The following is a 19031-nucleotide window of genomic DNA, read 5'->3' as shown; positions in this document are numbered from 1 at the left end:
AGACGCGATCACAAACATCACGGACCCTGGCACCAGGGAGGCAACAAACCATCCGTGCGTCTCGCCTGCGCCCACAGAACCGCCTGTCCGTACTCCTCACCATCGAGTCCCCGATGACTAGTGCTCTCCCATTCTCCCTCCTTCCCTTCTGAGCCACAGTGCAGGACCCCGTGCCAGAGGCCCGGTCACTGCAGCCTGCCCCCGATAGGCCGTCCCCCCCAACAGTATCTAAAACTGTATACTTGTTGTTGAGGGGAACGACCACAGGAGATCCCTGCACTGACCTCTTCCCACCTCTAACTGTTACCCAGCTGCCTTTGATTTGTGGAGTAACGACCTCCGTGTAGCTTCTATCTATCAACCCCTCAGCTTCCCGAATGATCCTCAGTTCATCCAGCTCCAGCTCCAATTCCCTAACACGGTCTGATAGGAGCTGGAGACGGATGCACTTCCAGCAGGTGAAGTAGGGGTTATCATCAGCAGAAACAGACCCCATTGAACATAGTTCAGGCATGGAGGTGATGAACAGAAGAATCCATTCATTGCAGTTACTTGTGAATTCGCTGATGTTTCAGCAGGTTGGATGACTGAGTGAATCCCTTCCCACACTCTGAGCAGGTGAACGGCCTCTCCCCAGTGTGAACTCGCTGGTGTGTCAGCAGGATCGATGACCGAGTGAATCCCTTCCCACACTCGGAGCAGGTGAACGGCCTCTCCCCAGTGTGAGTGCGCTGGTGTGCAGTGAGGTTGCCTAATTGCCTGAACCCAGTCCCGCAGTGAGAGCACCTGAACGGTCTCTCGTCAGTGTGAACACGTTGATGGGACATCAGTTCAGTGGAACTTTTATAGCAATTCCCACAGTCTGAACATTTAAAAGGTCTCTCCCCAGTGTGAACTCGCTGGTGTTCCAGTAGATTGAATGAATTAATGAATCCCTTCCCACACTCGGAGCAGGCAAACGGCCTCTCCCCAGTGTGAACTCGCTGGTGTCTCAGCAGGTTGGATAACTGAGTGAATCCCTTTCCACAATCTGAGCAGGTGAATGGCCTCTCGCTAGTGTGAACTCGCTGGTGTGTCAGAAGGCTGGATAACCGAGTGAATCCCTTCCCACAATCTGAGCAGCTGAACGGCCTCTCCCCAGTGTGAACTCGCTGGTGTGTCAGCAGGTTGGATGATTTCGTGAATCCCTTGCCGCAAACTGAGCAGGTGAACGGCCTCTCCAAGGTGTGACTGCTTGGATGAGTTTCCAGCTCAATTGGATAATTAAGTCCCTTTCCAGAGTCCCCATGTTTACACTGTTTCTCCCCAGTGCGGCTGCACTTGTGTTTCGAAAGGCCTGATGATCGGCTGAAACCTTGTCCACACACACAACACGTGTACAGTTTCTCTCCACTGTGATCAGTGCTTTTTCCTTCCATGTTCAAAATCTGATGATATTCAGGTTGGCTGTGGTAGATTAGGAAACTACATTAGAAGTTATGAGAATAGACAGGCAATGGCTAACATTTAAAGAATTAATACAAGCTTTACAACACATTTACATTCCTTTGAGGCACAAAAACTCAGCAGGAAAAGTGATCCCACCCTGGTTAACAAGAGAAGTTCAAGATTGTATTAGATCAAAGGAAGAGGCTTATAAAGTTGCCAAAAAAACGCAGTAAGCCTGAGGATTGGGAACATTTTACAATTCAGCAAAGGAGGACAAAGAAACTGGCAAAGAGTAAATATAATATGAAAGTAAACTAGCAGGAAACAAAAACAGACTGTAAGTGTTTCCATGGGTATGTTAAAAGGAAAAGATCAGCAAAGACAAGTGTGGGCCCATTACAGGCAGAGACAGGGGAACTTATAATGGGGAATAAGAAAATGGCAGAGAGACTAAACAAATACTTGGTATCTGTCTTCACGGAGGAAGATACAGAAAAGCTCTCAGGAATACTAGAGAACCAAGGGACTAGTGAGAATAAGGAACTGAATTAAATTAGTATTTGTAAAAAAGTAGTATTGGAGAAATTAATGGGACTGACAGTTGATAAATCCCCTGGACTTGATGATCTACATCCCAGAATATTGAAAGAGGTGGCTGGAGAGACAGGAGATGCATTGGTGATCATCTTCCAAAATTCTATAGACTCTGAAATAGTTCCTGAAGGTTGGAAGGTAGCAAATGTAACCTCACTATTTTAGAAAGGAGGGCGAGAGAAAACAGGGAACTACAGACCTGTTAGCCTGGCATCAGTAGTAGGGAAAATGCTAGAATCTATCCGAAAGGACGTGATAAATGGACACTTGGATAATAATGATCTGATTGGGCATAGTCAACATGGATTTATGAATGGAAAATCGTGTTTGACAAACCTGTTGGAGTTGGAGGATGTAATCAGCAGAACAGATAAGGGAGAACCAGTGGATTTGGTATATTTAGATTTTCAGAAGGCTTTCGATAAAGTCCCACACAAGAGGTTAGTCAATAGAATTAGAGCACATGGGATTGGAGGTAATATACAGGCTGGGATTGGAGGTAATATAAAGGCATGGATTGGGAATTGGTTAATGGACAGAAAACAGAGAGTAGGAATAAACAGGCCATTTTCAGGTTGGCAGGCTGTGACTAGAGGGTACTGCAAGGATCAGTGCTTGGACCCCAGCTATTCACAATCTGTATCAATGATTTGTATGCAGGCATTAAATGTAATATTTCCAAGTTTGCTGATGACACAAAACTAGGTGGGAATGAGAGTTGTGAGAGGATGGAAAGAGACTTCAAGGGGATTTAGAAAGTCTCTGTGAGTGGGCAAGAACATGGCAGACGGAATATAATGTGGAAAAATATGAAGTTATCCACTTTAATAGGAAAAACAGAAATGCAGAGTGTTTCTTAAATGGTGAGAGACTGGGAAGTGTTGATATCCAAAAGGACCTGACTGTCCTTGTTAATAACTCACTGAAAGCTAACATGCAGGTGCAGCAAGCAATTAGGAAGAAAAATGGTATTTTGGCCTTTATTTCAAAAGGATTTGAGTCCAGATGCAAAGAAGTCTTGCTGTGGTTGATTAGAACCTTGGTGAGACCACATCTGCAGTATTGTGTACAGTTTTCGTCTCCTTACCGAAGGATGGATTTAATTGCCATAGAGGGAGTGCAATGAAAGTTCACCAGACTGATTCCTGGGGTGGTGGGATTATCCGATGAGGAGGCTCGGCCTATCTTCTTCAGAGTTTTGAAGAATGAGAGGTGATCTCATAGAAGCATAACAAAATTCTTACAGGGCGTGACAGGGCTGATGCAGGAAGGATGTTTCCCTTGGCTGCGGGTTTGGGAAGCAGGGGCACAGTCTCAGAATAAGAGGTAGACCATTTAGAACGGAGATGAGGAGGAATTGCTTCACTCAGATTGTGGTGAATCTTTGAAATTCTCGACCCCAGTGGAGGCTCAGTCATTGAGTATGTTCAAGACAGAGATCGAAAGCTTTCTAGCTATTAAAGATATCAAGGAATATGGGGATAGTGTGGGAAAATGGCATTGAGGAAGATCAGCCATGATCTAGTTGAATGGCAGAGCAGGCTCAATGGGCCGAATGGCCTACTCCTTCTATTTCCAATGTTCCTACCACGTTGCCACCCATGCGCCCTGACCGTGTCCTGTTGAAGATGATGGTCAGCGCGACTCCTGGGCCTATCAATGCGGGGTAAACACGGGGCCTGTGGCCTCTTATTTGAGGCTTCCCAGCCCACCCCTGGCTCCAATTCCTCCCCTGCGCCTACAATCTCCTCCCACCGCCCGAGCCGCCTCAGTCTGTTGCCACCACTCACACAGCGCACAGTCCGATCCCGGGCCCGTGCACTGGGCTCCTGCAGTCATTAATAGGGGACTTTCTGACCCCTGGGGAGCCCTGGGTAATTAATCTGCCATTGAAAGCTCCAAGTGCTGAATGAATGATTATTTTTGTGTCATCCCATGGAGATTGGGCCCAGAGAGGCAAGAACAAAAATTATTTGAGTGCAGAAGTCCTGCTGCAATTGTATAGAGCCTTGGTGAGACCACATCTGCAGTACTGTGTAGTTTTGGTCTCCTTAAGGAAGGAAGAATATACTGGTCGCAGACAGAGTGCAAAGTTCACCAGACTGGTTCCTGGGGTGGTGGGAATGTCCTATGAGGAGACTCGGCTTTGAAGTTTGCGGTCAGTGCGTCTCCCGGACCCGTCACCGTGGGGTAAACCCGGGGCCTGTGGCCTCTTATTCGGAGCCTCAGGCCGACCCCAGGTGTTAATGAAGCTTCCCAGCCCACTCACGGGTCCAAGTCCTCCCCTGCGTCCACAATCTCCACCCGCCTCCCGAGCCGCCTGTTCCGTCTCAGTCTGTTGCCTCCACCTACACTGGGCATGCTCAGAGCGCAGTCTGATCCTGCGCTGGTGCACTGGGCTCCTGTAATCACTGATAGGGGACTTTCTGACCCCTGGGGAGTCCTGGGTAATTAATCCGCCAGTGAAAGCTCCAATTGCTGAATGGATGATTATTTATGTGTCATCCCATGGAGACTAGGGCCGGAGAGGCAATGAATGAAATTATTAAATAAATTTTAAGAAACCTGAGTGCTCGGGCCATCAACTATGGTGTGAAGTACAATAAACAGGCTGGCAGACTGGACAGATAAATGGGAAATGAAATTCAACACCGTGAAAAGTGAACTGGTTCATTTTGGGAAGAGGAATAAGGAGGCCAGTTATTGGTTAGAATGTAAGAAATTAATGAAGCAGAGGAACAAAGAGATCTGGGAACAGAGATACATAAATCAATAAAAGTAGCAACACAAGTCGATAAGAGAGCAAACAAAGAGCTGATGTTACGACCATACCGTCTGACCATACGAATTAGGAGCAGAAGTAGGCCATTCAGCCCATCGAGCCTTCTCTGCCTTTCAGTAAGATCATAGCTGATCTGTTTCTGTCTCGAGTTCCACACTCCCATCTACCCCCGACAATCTTTGATCCTGTTGCCTAACAAGAATTTATCAACCTCCGCCTTAAAAATATTCAATGACCACACCTCCACCATCTTCTGAGGCAGTGAATTCCAAAGATTCACAACCTTCTGAGAGAAAAAGTTTCTCCTTGTCTCTGTCCTAAAAGGGCAAGCCTTAATTTTAAAACAGTGCCCCTGAGTTCTGGACTCCCCCACAAGAGGAAACATCCTTTCCACATCCACCTTACCAAAACCGTTCAGGATCTTATATACTTCAATCAAGCCTCCCCTCAATCTTCTAAACTCCAGTGAAAACAAGCCCTGTCTGTCCAATCTTTCCTCATAAGACAACCCCCTCATTCCAGGTATCAATCTCGTAAACCTTCTCTGAACCACCTCCAACGCATTTACATTCTTCCTTAAATAAGGAGACCAAAACTACACACAGTATTCGAGATGTGGTCTCACCAATGCCCTGTATAACTGAAGCATAACATCCTGTTATTTTCAATTCCTCTCGTAATAAAGGATAGCATTCCATTAGTCTTCTTTATTACTTGTTGTACCTGCATACTAGCCTTTTGTGACTCATGCACTAGAACACCTAGATCCCTCTGCACCTCGGAATTCTGCAGTCATTCTCCATTTAAAGTAATACTCTGCTTTTTTATTCTTCCTGACAAAGTGAACAACTTCGCATTTTCCCACATTATACTCCATCTGCCAGATTTTTGCCCACTCACTCAATCTATCTAGATCAGTCTGCAACCTCCTTATATCCTCTTCACAACATACTTTTCCACCTATTTTTGTGTCATGTGCAAATTTAGCTACCATGTCATCGCTCTCCTCATCTAAGACATTGATATAAATTATGAAAAATTCAGGCCCCAGCACAGACCCCTGCGTGACTCCACTCGTCACATGCTGCCAATCAGAAAAGGACCTATTTATGCAGACTGTTTTCTGCCAGCCAGCCAATCTTCTATCCATGCTACTATGTTACCCCCCTACACCTTTTATGTAGCACCTTGTCAGATGCCTTCTGGAAATCCAAGTACAGTACGTCAATGGGCTCTCCTTTATCCACAGTGCATGTTACTCCTTCAAAGAACTCCAATAAATTGGTTAAACATGACTTACCTTTCACAAAACCATGCTGACTATTCCCGATTACCTTGAGTTTTTCTAAGTGCCCAGCTATAGCCTCCTTAATGATCAATTCTAACACCCTCCCCACGACAGACATCAAGTTACTTGCTCTATGTTCTTATCTAGAGGAATACAATGTAACAGCAGGGAGGGAATGTTAAATTTATAGAGAACCTCACTTAGAAGGACTGTGAGCAGTTCTGGTCTCCAGATTAAAAAAGGATATTGAAGACTGAAGAAAGTGCAGAATAGATTTACAAAGATGTCACCAGAGAGGATGTTACTATCCAGCAAGATTGAGCAGGCTGGGGCTCCTTTCTCTGGGAAAGAGAAGACGAGGAGGAGATCTGATAGAGGTCTTTAAAATTATCAGTCAGTCAGAACAAGGGGGCAGCAATATAATACAGACATTAACAGGTCAAATAGAGAACTTAGGAGGAATTTCTCTACTCAGAGAGTGGTGAGAATGTGGAACTCACTGCCATGTGGAGTGGTTGATGCAGATAGCAATGATGTGTTTAAGGGGAGGCTCAATACATTTATGAGGGAGAAGGGAATAGAGGGATATGGGGGCAGAGTGAGGATGAGGTAATTAGATTGGGAGGAGGATCATGTGGATTATAAACACTAGCACAGACTAGTGGGGTCGAAAATCCAGTTTCTGGGCTGTAACTCTGTGTACGTACAGCAGGGGTGGACTAATATTTAAATCTACAGGGCCCAGGGTGGATTAATGCTCGGGTTTACAGGGCCCAGGGGTGGATTAATGCTCGGGTTTACAGGGCCCAGGGGTGGATTAATGATCGGGTTTACAGGGCCCAGGGGTGGATTAATGCTCGGGTTTACAGGGCCCAGGGGTGGATTAATGCTCGGGTTTACAGGGCCCAGGGGTGGATTAATGCTCGGGTTTACAGGGCCCAGGGGTGGATTAATGCTCGGGTTTACAGGGCCCAGGGGTGGATTAATGCTCGCGTTTACAGGGCCCAGGGGTGGATTAATGCTCGCGTTTACAGGGCCCAGGGGTGGATTAATGCTCGCGTTTACAGGGCCCAGGGGTGGATTAATGCTCGCGTTTACAGGGCCCAGGGGTGGATTAATGCTCGCGTTTACAGGGCCCAGGGGTGGATTAATGCTCGCGTTTACAGGGCCCAGGGGTGGATTAATGCTCGCGTTTACAGGGCCCAGGGGTGGATTAATGATCGGGTTTACAGGGCCCAGGGGTGGATTAATGTTCGCGTTTACAGGGCCCAGGGGTGGATTAATGCTCGCGTTTACAGAGCCCAGGGGTGGATTAATGCTCGCGTTTACAGAGCCCAGGGGTGGATTAATGCTCGCGTTTACAGAGCCCAGGGGTGGATTAATGCTCGCGTTTACAGAGCCCAGGGGTGGATTAATGCTCGCGTTTACAGAGCCCGGGGTGGATTAATGCTCGCGTTTACAGAGCCCAGGGGTGGATTAATGCTCGCGTTTACAGGGCCCAGGGGTGGATTAATGCTCGCGTTTACAGGGCCCAGGGGTGGATTAATGCTCGGGTTTACAGAGCCCAGGGGTGGATTAATGCTCGGGTTTACAGAGCCCAGGGTGGATTAATGCTCGGGTGTACAGAGCCCAGGGGTGGATTAATGCTCGGGTTTACAGAGCCCAGGGGTGGATTAATGCTCGGGTTTACAGGGCCCAGGGGTGGATTAATGCTCGGGTTTACAGGGCCCAGGGGTGGATTAATGTTCGGGTTTACAGGGCCCAGGGGTGGATTAATGCTCGGGTTTACAGGGCCCAGGGGTGGATTAATGTTCGGGTTTACAAGACCCAGGGCTGGATTAATGCTTGGGTTTACAGGGCCCAGGGCTGGATTAATGCTTGGGTTTACAGGGCCCAGGGGTGGATTAATGCTCGGGTTTACAGGGCCCAGGGGTGGATTAATGCTCGGGTTTACAGGGCCCAGGGGTGGATTAATGCTCGGGTTTACAGGGCCCAGGGGTGGATTAATGCTCGGGTTTACAGGGCCCAGGGGTGGATTAATGCTCGAGTTTACAGGACCTCTGGGTGGATTAATGCTCGGGTTTACAGGGCCCGGGTGTGGATGAATGAAATGTCTGGCTCTAACTTTTATATTATGAGCCCTAGTACTAGGTATCCCAAACAATGGAAATAGGTTCTCTCTGTCCTATCAGTTTCAACTAATATCTTGAAAACTTTCTTAAAATCACCCCTTAATCTTCCAAATTCCAGGGAATACAACCATCATGATGTGATGCAACTTCACACAAGGCAGAGGGAGAGGCAATATATATTTAATGGCACAGTCATAAAGAGTGTGCAGGGACAGAGGGAGCAAGGGGCCCATGTGCATAGATCTTTGAGGATGGCAGGAAATATTTAGGAAGTAATTTGCAAAGTATATGGGAACTTAGGCTTCACAAATTGAGGTCTTGAACACAAAATCTAAGAAGTTATATGTTGAACCTTTATAAAGTTCTGGTTCAGCCCCAAATAGAGTATTGCATCGAGTTCTGGTATCCACACTTTAGGAAGGATGGGAAGGTCTTGGAGAGGGTGCAGAGGAGATTTACCAGAAATGGTTCTGTGAATGAGGGAATTTAATTACAAGGTTAGGTTGGAGAAGCTGGGTTTCTTCTTCTCGGAACAAAGCAGATTGAGGGGAAGTCTGATAGAGGTGGACAAGATTATGACAGGTTAAGATAAGGTAGACGAAGAAAAGCTGTTCCCATTAGCTGATGGTACAAGCACTAGGGGACACAGATTAAGGTTTTGGGCAAGAGATACAGGGATGTGAGTAAGAACTTCCTTTACACAGCCAGTGTTAATGACCTGGAACTCGCCATCTGCTGCAGATCCTGGTAATGCTCCTGCTGCCCTCAAGGGTGGTGGAAGCAGAAACGATCAATGATTTCAAAAGAAAACTGGATGGGCAATTGAGGGAAATAAACCTGTAGGGCTATGGAGTTAGAGGAGGACAATGTGACTGACTGGTTGTCATGGAGCTAAAGGGCTGCTGTAATGACTCTATGATTCATTTGTGTAACCTCTCCTTGTAATATAACCCTTGGAGTCCAGGTATCATTCAGGTAAATCTACGTTGCACTCCCAAGGCCAATAAATCCTTCCTAAGGTGTGGTGCCCAGAACTGAACACAGTGCTCCAGGTGTGGTCTAACCAGGGATTTGTGTATCTCAGTGCTTTTCCAGTCACACTGATAATTGAAGTCTTTACTGTGGCGCAGTGGTTAGCACTGCAGCCTCACAGCTCCAGGGACCCAGGTTCGATTCTGGGTGCTGCCTGTGCGCGGTTTGCAAGTTCTCCCTGTGACCGCGTGGGTTTTCGCCGGGTGCTCCGGTTTCCTCCCACAACCAAAGACTTGCAGGTTGATAGGTAAATTGGCCGTTGTAAATTGCCCCTAGTGTAGGTAGGTGATAGGGAATATGGGATTACTGCAGGGTTAGTATAAACGGGTGGTTGTTGGTCGGCACAGACTCGGTGGGCCGAAGGGCCTGTTTCAGTGCTGTATCTCTAAATATAAATAAATAGAACAGACAAACCTTTTTCCTTCCACATTCAAAGACCTATGTTGTTCAGCAATGATGAATTGAGGAACTCTGTCAGATCTTTACGTGATGCTTCATTCGAGTTTCGCGTCTGCAAATCCTCGCCTTCTTAGCACCTGTGAAAGGAAATTACAAAAGCCATCACTGTCAGTCCAGGATAGAAATTTACAAGTCTCTCCTCCCGCTTCCTGGCCCAGGATGACCACACATGCGCCCTGATGCACACTGCCTCCTATAAAGATGGTGGCCGTGAACCCAGGTTTCATCGCTCCACTCTACCGCATGTTATTGGGTTGGCCAATCAGACTCCCTTTCTCTCTTCTGTGGCTACATCTGTGCCCACGCGTCTCTGGAGAGGGAGCACACGTGTCTGCCTGTAAGTTTGGGCCCTTCTGCGACTGATGGGCACCAGAGGGACTGGAGTGTATCATCAGCACGAGGAATTACATTTTATTTTGATTTAGTTCTGTTTCCTTTGTAGTTTGTGTTGCAGCATATTACTGGTACAACTCTGTTTAAGTTACTGATGCAGCAAAAGGATCGACACAGGTCAGAGACCGAGTTCCATATCCAACACCCACCCCAATACCAACTGGCTCTTAATTGGTCCATCTGTGTTTCTCGACTCAGTTCTGTGAGCAATGCTTGCAATAAAACAAAAGCAAAATACTGAGGATGCTGGAAATCTGAAATAAAAAGAGAAAATGCTGGAAATACTCAGCAGGTCAGGCAGCATCTGCGAAGAAAGAAATAGAGTAAACGTTTCAGGCACATCGAGCTGCTGGAGCCTGGAACTCAGAGTGGGAGAAGGAGGAAGAATGAGGAGAGGCAATATAGTCCAACACTCACAGCAACCTACAATCCACCTACATTACCGGGATAGGGAGACAGAGTTTAGAAACACTCAGCAACACGACTCCAGTAAAAGATCCCAGGAGGAAAAGGGGGAGCAGTGTGTGTACCTGCCCTGATATCCCCCTCCCCAGGCCTGTCAGTCAAACCCCCCACTCCTCCCAGTCCACAGCTCAGCCTATCAGCTTCCTGCACCTTGAGCCAGCCCTGCCCAGGTGTGGCCCAGTCCAAGGGGAGTCTTTGTGGAACCAGGGAGTGGGGGAGGGGGGACCTCCTGCCCTGTGCTGTGTTCCAAATGGTTCCTCCCTCCCCTCCCCCAGGCCCCTTTATAACTGAGCTCAGTTTCCTTTAAAGTTTGGTCCTTTGATGCGACAGTTTATTAATCTTTAGTTCCTCCAAAAGAACTGGAAATCCGGTGGTTTACCGATGCGAGTCCCAAATGTCGCTCCACAGCCATCATTCGCAATGCGCATGCTCCAAACATTGTTCCGCAATGCGCCTGCGCCGTAGTCTCCGGAAGCGAGATATTTCCTGTTAATTGACCGCAGCTGCGGACCAATAGTAAGAGGAGGCGGGATTGGGGAAGAGGCCCCGCCCACTCATTGCGCCAGCCACGCCCACACTCGGTCTGATTGGTTGGAGGATAAAATAAAAGCAAAATACTGCGGATGCTGGAAATCTGAAATAAAAACAAGAAATGCTGAAACCACTCGGCAGGTCTGGCAGCATCTGTGGAAAGAGAAGCAGAGTTAACGTTTCGGGTCACTGACCCTTCATCGGTTCCGAAACGTTAACTCTGCTTCTCTTTCCACAGATGCTGCCAGACCTGCCGAGTGGTTCCAGCATTTCTTGATTGGTTGGAGGACCCACCGCCCGCCCGGCCCTCCAGCCCGGCCCCCGCTCTTCCTATTGGTTCGGAGTTGCTGTCAATCAGCCGGGGGGCGGAGCGTTTGAATTGAGCATGCGCGGCCGGCATGGTTGAGGCAGAGGGCGTGGTTACAGCGGGCGAGAGGGAGGCGGGTTAATAAAACCCAGATGATCAGAAGCTTGATCAGAGAGGTGGGTTTTAATCAGTGTCTGGATCACGGAAGGTGAGGTAGAGAGGCGGAGAGGATTAGGGAAGGATTTCCAAAGGTTATGGCCTTGGCAGCTGAAGGCACGGCCACCAGTGGTGGAGCAATGAAAATCAGGGATGTTCAAGATGTCAGAATTAGATGATCCCTGATCTCTCGGAGGGTTGTAGGACTGGAGGAGATTATAGAGATAGTGAGGGGTGAGGGAATGGAGGGATTTGAAAACAAGGATGAGGATTTTAAAATTGAGGTGCTGTTTAACTGGGAGTCTGTGTAGGCCAGTGAGCACAGTGGTGATGGGTGAACAGGACTGGGTCCGAGTAAGGACACAGGCAGCAGAGTTTTGGATGATCTCAAGTTTACAGAGGGTAGAATGTGGGAGGCCGGCCTGGAGTGTGTTAGAATAGTCAAGTTGACGGGTAATAAATACATCGATGTAAGTTTCAGAGGCAGATGATCTGAGGCTGTGGCGAAGTCTGGCGATGTTACTGAGGTGGAAATAAGCGGTCTGAGTGATGGCACCGATATGCAGTCGGAGGCTCATCTCAGCAAGGTTATGAATGGTCTGGTTTAGCCTCAGATGGTTCTCATGGAGACAATAGAGTTAGTGAGAGACTAACTATGAAGAGAGATTGTTTAGGCTCAGGTTGTTTTCCTTAGAGCAGAGAAGGCTGAGGGGGGACCTGATTGAGGTATATAAAATTACGAGGGGCATTGATATGATAGATAGGAAGAAATGTTTTCCATTAGCAGAGGGGTCAATAACCAGGGGGCGTAGATTTAAGGAGCAGGAGGTTTAGAGGGGATTTGAGGGAAAAAAATTTCACCCAGAGGGTGGTTGGAATGTGGAACGCACTGCCTGAAGGGGTGGAAGAGGCAGGAATCCTCACAACATTTAAGAAGTATTTAGATGAGCACTTGAAACACCATAACATACAAGGCAATGGGCCAAGTGCTGGAAAATGGGATTAGATTAGATAGGTGCTTGATGGCCAGCAAAGGCAAGATGAGCTTAAGGGCCTGTTTCTGTGCTGTAAAACTGTATGACGAGGGCGTGGAGTTTGTAGCAGGAACTGAAGACAATGGCTTCAGACTTCCCAATATTTAATTGGAGGAAATTTCTGTTCATCCAGTCCTGGATGTCAAACAAGTCAGGATGGTGTGTGACTTTGAGGTGATGGTGTTCACATACACCTGCTACCCTGGTCCTTCTAGATGATGGAAGTTGAGGGTTTGGGAGGTTCTGTCAAAATTCTGGTAGAGTTATAGATATATAAAATCCCTCTCCTCTCCCTGCCCCTCCCACCTCATCCTCTCTCTCTCTCTCTCCCCCTTTCCTCCCATAGAGGGCAGGTCCAGACTGGATGTCAGGTTCCCATCCCTGAAGGACATTAATGAACCAGTTGGGGTTGTACATCAATCCAGCAGCTTTCATGGTCACTTTTTCCTTGTGCCGGCCCCATAAATTACGAGCTTCATTCAGCTCCATTTCACAACCTGCCTTTGTGTTCTTGTGGGTTGTCACACACTATTATTTTCTGTTTTAAATCAATTTCACAGGATTTTATAAGGGGAGGATTTGAAGCTGGAAAGTGCAAAGCAAACGGCAGATCAGAATCTGAAGGAGTTGCCCAATTTATCGTAACCCGAATGTCACTGAATTTTGAATATGGAAGGAAAAGGTACCGATCACAGTGGGGAGAAACTGCACACGTGTTCTGTGTGTGGACGAGGTTTCGGGCGATCATCTGGCCTGTGGAAACACAAGTGCAGTTACACTGGGAAGAAACCAGGTAATTATGGGGACTGTGGAAAGGGATTGAATCATCCAGTTGAGCTGGAAACTCATGCACGCAGCCACTCGTCGGAGAGGCCATTCACCTGCTCAGTGTGTGAGAAGGGATTCACTCAATCATCTGACCTGCTGATACACCAGCGAGTTCACACTGGAGAGAGACCTTTTAAATGTCCAGACTGTGGGAATTGCTATAAAAGTTCCACTGAACTGAGGTCCCATCAACGTATTCACACTGACGAGAGACCGTTCAGGTGCTGTCATTGCGGGACTGGGTTTAGGCGATCAGGCAATCTCACTGTGCACCAGCGCATTCACACTGGGGAGAGGCCGTTCACCTGCTCAGACTGTGGGAAGAGATTCACTTCTTCATATGACGTGCTGAGACACCAGCGAGTTCATGCCAAGGAGAGGCCGTTCACCTGCTCAGAGTGTGGAAAGGGATTCACTACTTCATATGACGGGCTGAGACACCAGCGAGTTCACACTGGGGAGAGGCCGTTCACCTGTTCAGAGTGTGGGAAGGGATTCACAACGTCATCTGACATGCTGAGACACCAGCGACTTCACACTGGGGAGAGGCCGTTCACCTGCTCAGAGTGTGGGAAGAGATTCACTACTTCATCTGACCTGCGGAAACACCAGCAAGTTCACACTGGGGAGAGGCCGTTCACCTGCTCAGAGTGTGGGAAGGCATTCACTAAGTCATCCAATCTGCTGACACACCAGCGAATTCACACTGGGGAGAGGCCGTTCACCTGCTCAGAGTGTGGGAAGGGATTCACTAAGTCATCCGCCCTGCTGAGGCACAAGCAAGTTCACACTGGGGAGAGGCCGTTGACCTGCTTAGAGTGTGGGAAGGGATTCACTACTTCATCTGACCTGCTGAAACACAAGCAAATTCACACTGGGGAGAGACCGTTCACCTGCTCAGAGTGTGGGAAGGGATTCACTACTTCATCCCACCTGCTGAGACACCAGCAAGTTCACACTGGGGAGAGACCATTCACCTGCTCAGAGTGTGGGAAGGGATTCACTCAGTCATCCAACATGCTGAGACACCAGCAAGTTCACAAGTAACTCAGGGATGAGAAATATCTGCCAAATAGCGGATTTCCGACATTGGAGTTTTGGAAATCCACCATTGGCTTCTTCCCCTCCGACCTTACCCAAAAGAACGGCTTCAAAAAAAAAGTGGAACTGACAGTTTGCTTTTTTTTAATGCCTGACAATCTCTAAGCTGCCCAGAGGTGTTTTTACAGCTTTAAGTCATCTTTATTTTTTGTAGTCTTCCACCTTGGTGAAAATGATCTTCAACCAGGAAGGCAAGTGGGTGGATCTGCATACTCCTTCACAACTTCAGTGTGTCAGTCTTCTGTAAATGGCCAAAAAGGAGGTGTGTGTAAACACAGACCAATTCCCAATGTTTGTTTTTGCCTTCATGGGATATCTTAGCAGAGACCACCTGAGAACTGACACAGCTCATTTGACATGGTTTAAAATTAATGGTGCAGGATCAGTAGCTGGTAAGTCGCTGGTCTGCAGCAAAAACATTGGTCTGTCAATAGGAATTTGAAACTTGCTTCCATTTACACAGCAGTGTGTGTCTGAAATAATTTCTGAAAACCCTGCACAAACTGGTTACTGAATGTGAATATCCTGCAGTGAGCATGAACTGTATAAACTCAATATGTCCTGTGCTTTGCAGCAACTGAAGTGATCTGGAATTTCCACTTATCAGTTTGCTCAGGTGTATGGCTGAATTCCATTCATTGTTCATCTCCATTTTCACTGTCTACTGACCCAGTCACACTGTAAACCTTGAGTCAGTGTGAAGCTGTCTTTTGCACCATAGTGATGCAAGGCAAGGAGTATAACTCTGGCCATCTTTCTTCAATGTGTGGTTTGACATTGCTTAAGATTATCTGCAAAAAGCTGTCCTGCACCACAAGTGCTGTGTATTGGCTACAGTGCAACTATCCTGTGAGCTCTCTGCAGTCACTATAAATGGTCACTGGGTTTCTGAGGCTGATGGCACAATACTCTGTACATGTATGAATATGTATATACAGAGTGCTGCCTTTCTCCAAGCCAACACAATAGTTATGATTTTCAGCTCACCTTGCTGTTAAATGCAGCTGCCACTGGACCAATTGATGCAGTAGAACAGGAGCCAGAAGTGTTCATCACTGTTGGGATATCCAGCTGTCCATTGGACCTGCTGCATTGCCACAGGGCCATTACCAAACCTTTGAGCCTGATTTGGGGATGATGCAACAGAACCTCAAACTTGTTACTGTAGAGGTTGTCGTCGGCTGTCCCTCGATTCGAAAATGACGTCTACTCAAAGTCACGAGTTTCTGCCATGGGTCTTCAGGTCACTGAACAGGCCGATTCTCGACCCGCAGATCTTTGGGCACATGGGGCAGGACGTCCCACCAGGTAGTGGGACCCGGAGTGCAGGATTTGCTTCCTAGAGATACAACACTAGTCTCATTACTTTTCCACTGTCACTAGCAAGATCTGGGACAATTTTTATGTTGCATGATATTTGGATGCTTTGAAGAGGAAAAAACACATTTTTCATTAGTTTTCATTGAGATTACAATGAGATCTGCACTGCAAACAAGATTATTTTAGTTTAGAATCTTTATAATGTGACTAATTATTTTAAATTATAAAATCTACCATGAGTCATGATATTTAAAAACAAGCAATTCTATCAATTGACATTTGCTAAAGTTAATAAGGTTATTCTTCACTTGTGCTTGAAAATAAATAATTGTCTAAATGAAAACTGGATCAGGAGTATCACATGCTCCTAACAGAATGTATGTGATATTCCTGCCCATTTAAGTTAATGGACAGAAAATTGGACAAGCTGCATAACTGGTATACAATCCTCCCTACCTGGTTTTTCTTTCTGCTTCATTCAGGTGATTATGTCAGAGAGAGGGAGAGATACAGCACTGAAACAGGCCCTTTGGCCCATCGAGTCTGTGCCAACCAACAACCACCCATTTATACTAATCCTACATTAATCCCATATTCCCTATCACATCCTACCACCTACCTACATTAGGGGCAATTTACAATGGCCAATTTACTTAACAACTTGCAAGTCTTTGGCTGTGGAAGGAAACCAGGGCACCTGGCGGAAACCCATGCGGTCACAGTGAGAACTTGCAAACTCCACACAGGCAGTACCCAGAACTAAACCCGGCTCGCTGGAGCTGTGAGGCTGCAGTGCTGACCACTGTGCAGCCCCATAGCATAAAATATGAAAAATTACCCTCCTTATGTTCAAGTTTCTGGATTGTCAATGTTTCATAAATGTTTACTTTTTATTAATTTATATACGTACTGATTTGTGCACATCACTTACCAAGACAGCAGAATGTGCCATCTGGTATGCTAATATATATTGCTTTCCATTAAAGTTGACACATCTTCACAGAACACCTTTTACATGAACAAGCTATAAATAGGCAGAAGCAGGACATTGAGAACATGAAGCTCTGTAAAACCAATTATCAGCTGTCAGGTAAGTCTCATGAAATTGTATTCTGAGTACAGTGTAATTTTATTCATTACAGATGCAAAATTGTACGAAATTACCATTACTCAACTGGTTTGCTTCAATAACAGTGCGATAATTACATGATTCATTGTCAAAAAAAAATAATCAGACTTGTTTAGTCTTCGGCCACTAATTTTCAGACCTTTTGATCTTTGTCCACTCTCACCCCTACATTTGTTACTTGTTTTGTGAAATACTCTCCCTATTAGTGTCAACTGCTGGATAACTCTGATTACATTTACATGTGTTTATACATGTTTATAAAGTGTCTGTGTGCCCAGATTTAACTAAGTTGTGATCTGTAACCAATAAATGATGTTTCGGCCATGACTTGTAATCTGGTATCTTGGTGATTTGTCAAGAAAGATTTAATTCACTCACTCAGCAGCTTGAGAGGAACCAGACTGAGGTTTAATGAACATAAGAAATAGGAGCTGGAGGAGGCCATTTGGCCCTTCGAGCCTGTTCTGCCATTCACCAAGATCTTGGCTGATCTTCTACTTCAACTCCACCTTCCCGCACTATCCCCATATCCCTTAATTCCCTCAGTACCCAAAAATCTATCAATCTATGTCTTAAATATACTCAACTTTAGTATTCAATTTCCCTTGCGATAAACGATAAGCATTCTATTAACTTTCCTAATTACTTGCTGAACCTGCATACTAACCTTTTGTGATTCATGCACTAGATCCCTCTGCATCTCAGAGCTCTGCAATCTTCCTGCAAAAATGGAAAATTTCACATTTTCCCACCTTATACTCCATTTGCCACATCTTTACCCACTCACTTAACCTATCTATATCCCTTTGTAGCCTCTTTATGTCCTTCTCACAACTTTCCTACCTATCTTTGCATCAACACAAATTAAGCAACCATATCTTTGGTCCCTTCATCCAAGTCACTTATATAAATTGTAAAAAGGTGAGGCCCCAGCACTGATCCCTGTGACACACCACTCATTACATCTTGTCAACCAGAAAATGACCCATTTATGCCTACTTTCTGTTTGCTGTTGGCGAGCCAATGTTCTATTCATGCCAATGTGTTAACCCCTGCACCATGAATTTTTATTTTCTACAATATCCTTTGGTGTGGCACCTTAACAAATGCCTTCCGGAAATCTAAGTACAATACATCCACTGTCGTTCCCTTTATCTACAGCACATGTTACTTCTTCAAAGAACTCCAATAATTGGTTAAACATGATTTCCCTTTCACAGAACCATGTTGACTTTGCCTGATTGCCTTGAGTTTTTCAAAGTGCCCTGCTATAACTTCTTTAATAATAGCTTCTAACGTTTTCCCTATAAGCTAACTGGCCTGTAGTTTCCTGATTTCTGTTTGACTTCCTTTTTGAATGAAGGAGTTATCATTCATTATTTTCCAATCTCATGGAACCTTCCTCGAATCTGGGGAATTTTGGAAAATCAAAAACAACTCATCAACTCTCTCACCAGCCACTTCTTTTAGGACTCTAGGATGAAGTCCATCAGGACCCAGGGACTTGTCAGCTCGCAGCTCCAACAATTTGCTCAGTACCACCTCCCTGGAGATTGTAATTTTCTTGAGTTCCTCCCTTCCATTTCTTGACTCTCAGCTATTTCTGTGATGTTACTGGTGTCCTGTATTGTGAAGACTGATGCAAAAAAGCTGTTCGATTCATCTGCCATCTCCCCATTTTCCCTAATTAATTCCCCAGACTCGCTTTCTAGATTAGATTAGATTAGAGATACAGCACTGAAACAGGCCCTTTGGCCCACCGAGTCTGTGCCGACCATCAACCACCCATTTATACTAATCCTACACTCATCCCATATTCCTACCAAACATCCCCACCTGTCCCTATATTTCCCTACCACCTACCTATACTAGTGACAATTTATAATGGCCAATTTAACTACCAACCTGCAAGTCTTTTGGCTTGTGGGAGGAAACCGGAGCACCCGGAGAAAACCCACGCAGACACAGGGAGAACTTGCAAACTCCACACAGGCAGTACCCAGAATTGAACCCGGGTCCCTGCAGCTGTGAGGCCACAGTGCTAACCACTGC

General features: G+C 46.2%; 2 protein-coding genes across 4 annotated transcripts in view; one reads left to right on the top strand and one right to left on the bottom strand.

Annotated features, from left to right (window-relative positions):
- Nucleotides 1-351: 351 nt before the first annotated feature.
- The window catches only part of LOC137349295 (zinc finger protein 850-like), a 107756-nt gene continuing 89076 nt past the window's right edge, over nt 352-19031 (bottom strand). Inside the window, exons 6-7 of one of the 3 annotated variants that reach the window (XM_068014837.1) lie at nt 13523-13547; nt 352-1151 (exon numbers count right to left, since the gene is read on the bottom strand). In XM_068014837.1, coding sequence (XP_067870938.1) covers nt 549-1151; nt 13523-13547 — 628 coding nt within the window. In that variant the 3' untranslated portion in view covers nt 352-548. Of the gene's footprint in view, nt 1231-13522; nt 13548-19031 lie in introns of all 3 variants that reach the window. The other 2 variants (XM_068014838.1, XM_068014839.1) reach the window with 2 other exon arrangements.
- LOC137349300 (zinc finger protein 850-like) overlaps nt 11506-19031 on the top strand; it is a 42044-nt gene continuing 34518 nt past the window's right edge. The window contains exons 1-2 of the mRNA XM_068014843.1: nt 11506-11587; nt 13162-14472. Of these exons, the coding sequence (XP_067870944.1) occupies nt 13271-14472 (1202 nt within the window). The 5' untranslated portion in view covers nt 11506-11587; nt 13162-13270. The remainder of the gene's footprint in view (nt 11588-13161; nt 14473-19031) is intronic.

This window comes from Heterodontus francisci, chromosome 34 (assembly GCF_036365525.1).
Source record: "Heterodontus francisci isolate sHetFra1 chromosome 34, sHetFra1.hap1, whole genome shotgun sequence".
NCBI lineage: Eukaryota > Metazoa > Chordata > Chondrichthyes > Heterodontiformes > Heterodontidae > Heterodontus > Heterodontus francisci.
The sequence above is the reverse complement of the archived record's forward strand: the minus strand, read 5'-3'. Positions and strand labels throughout refer to the sequence as shown.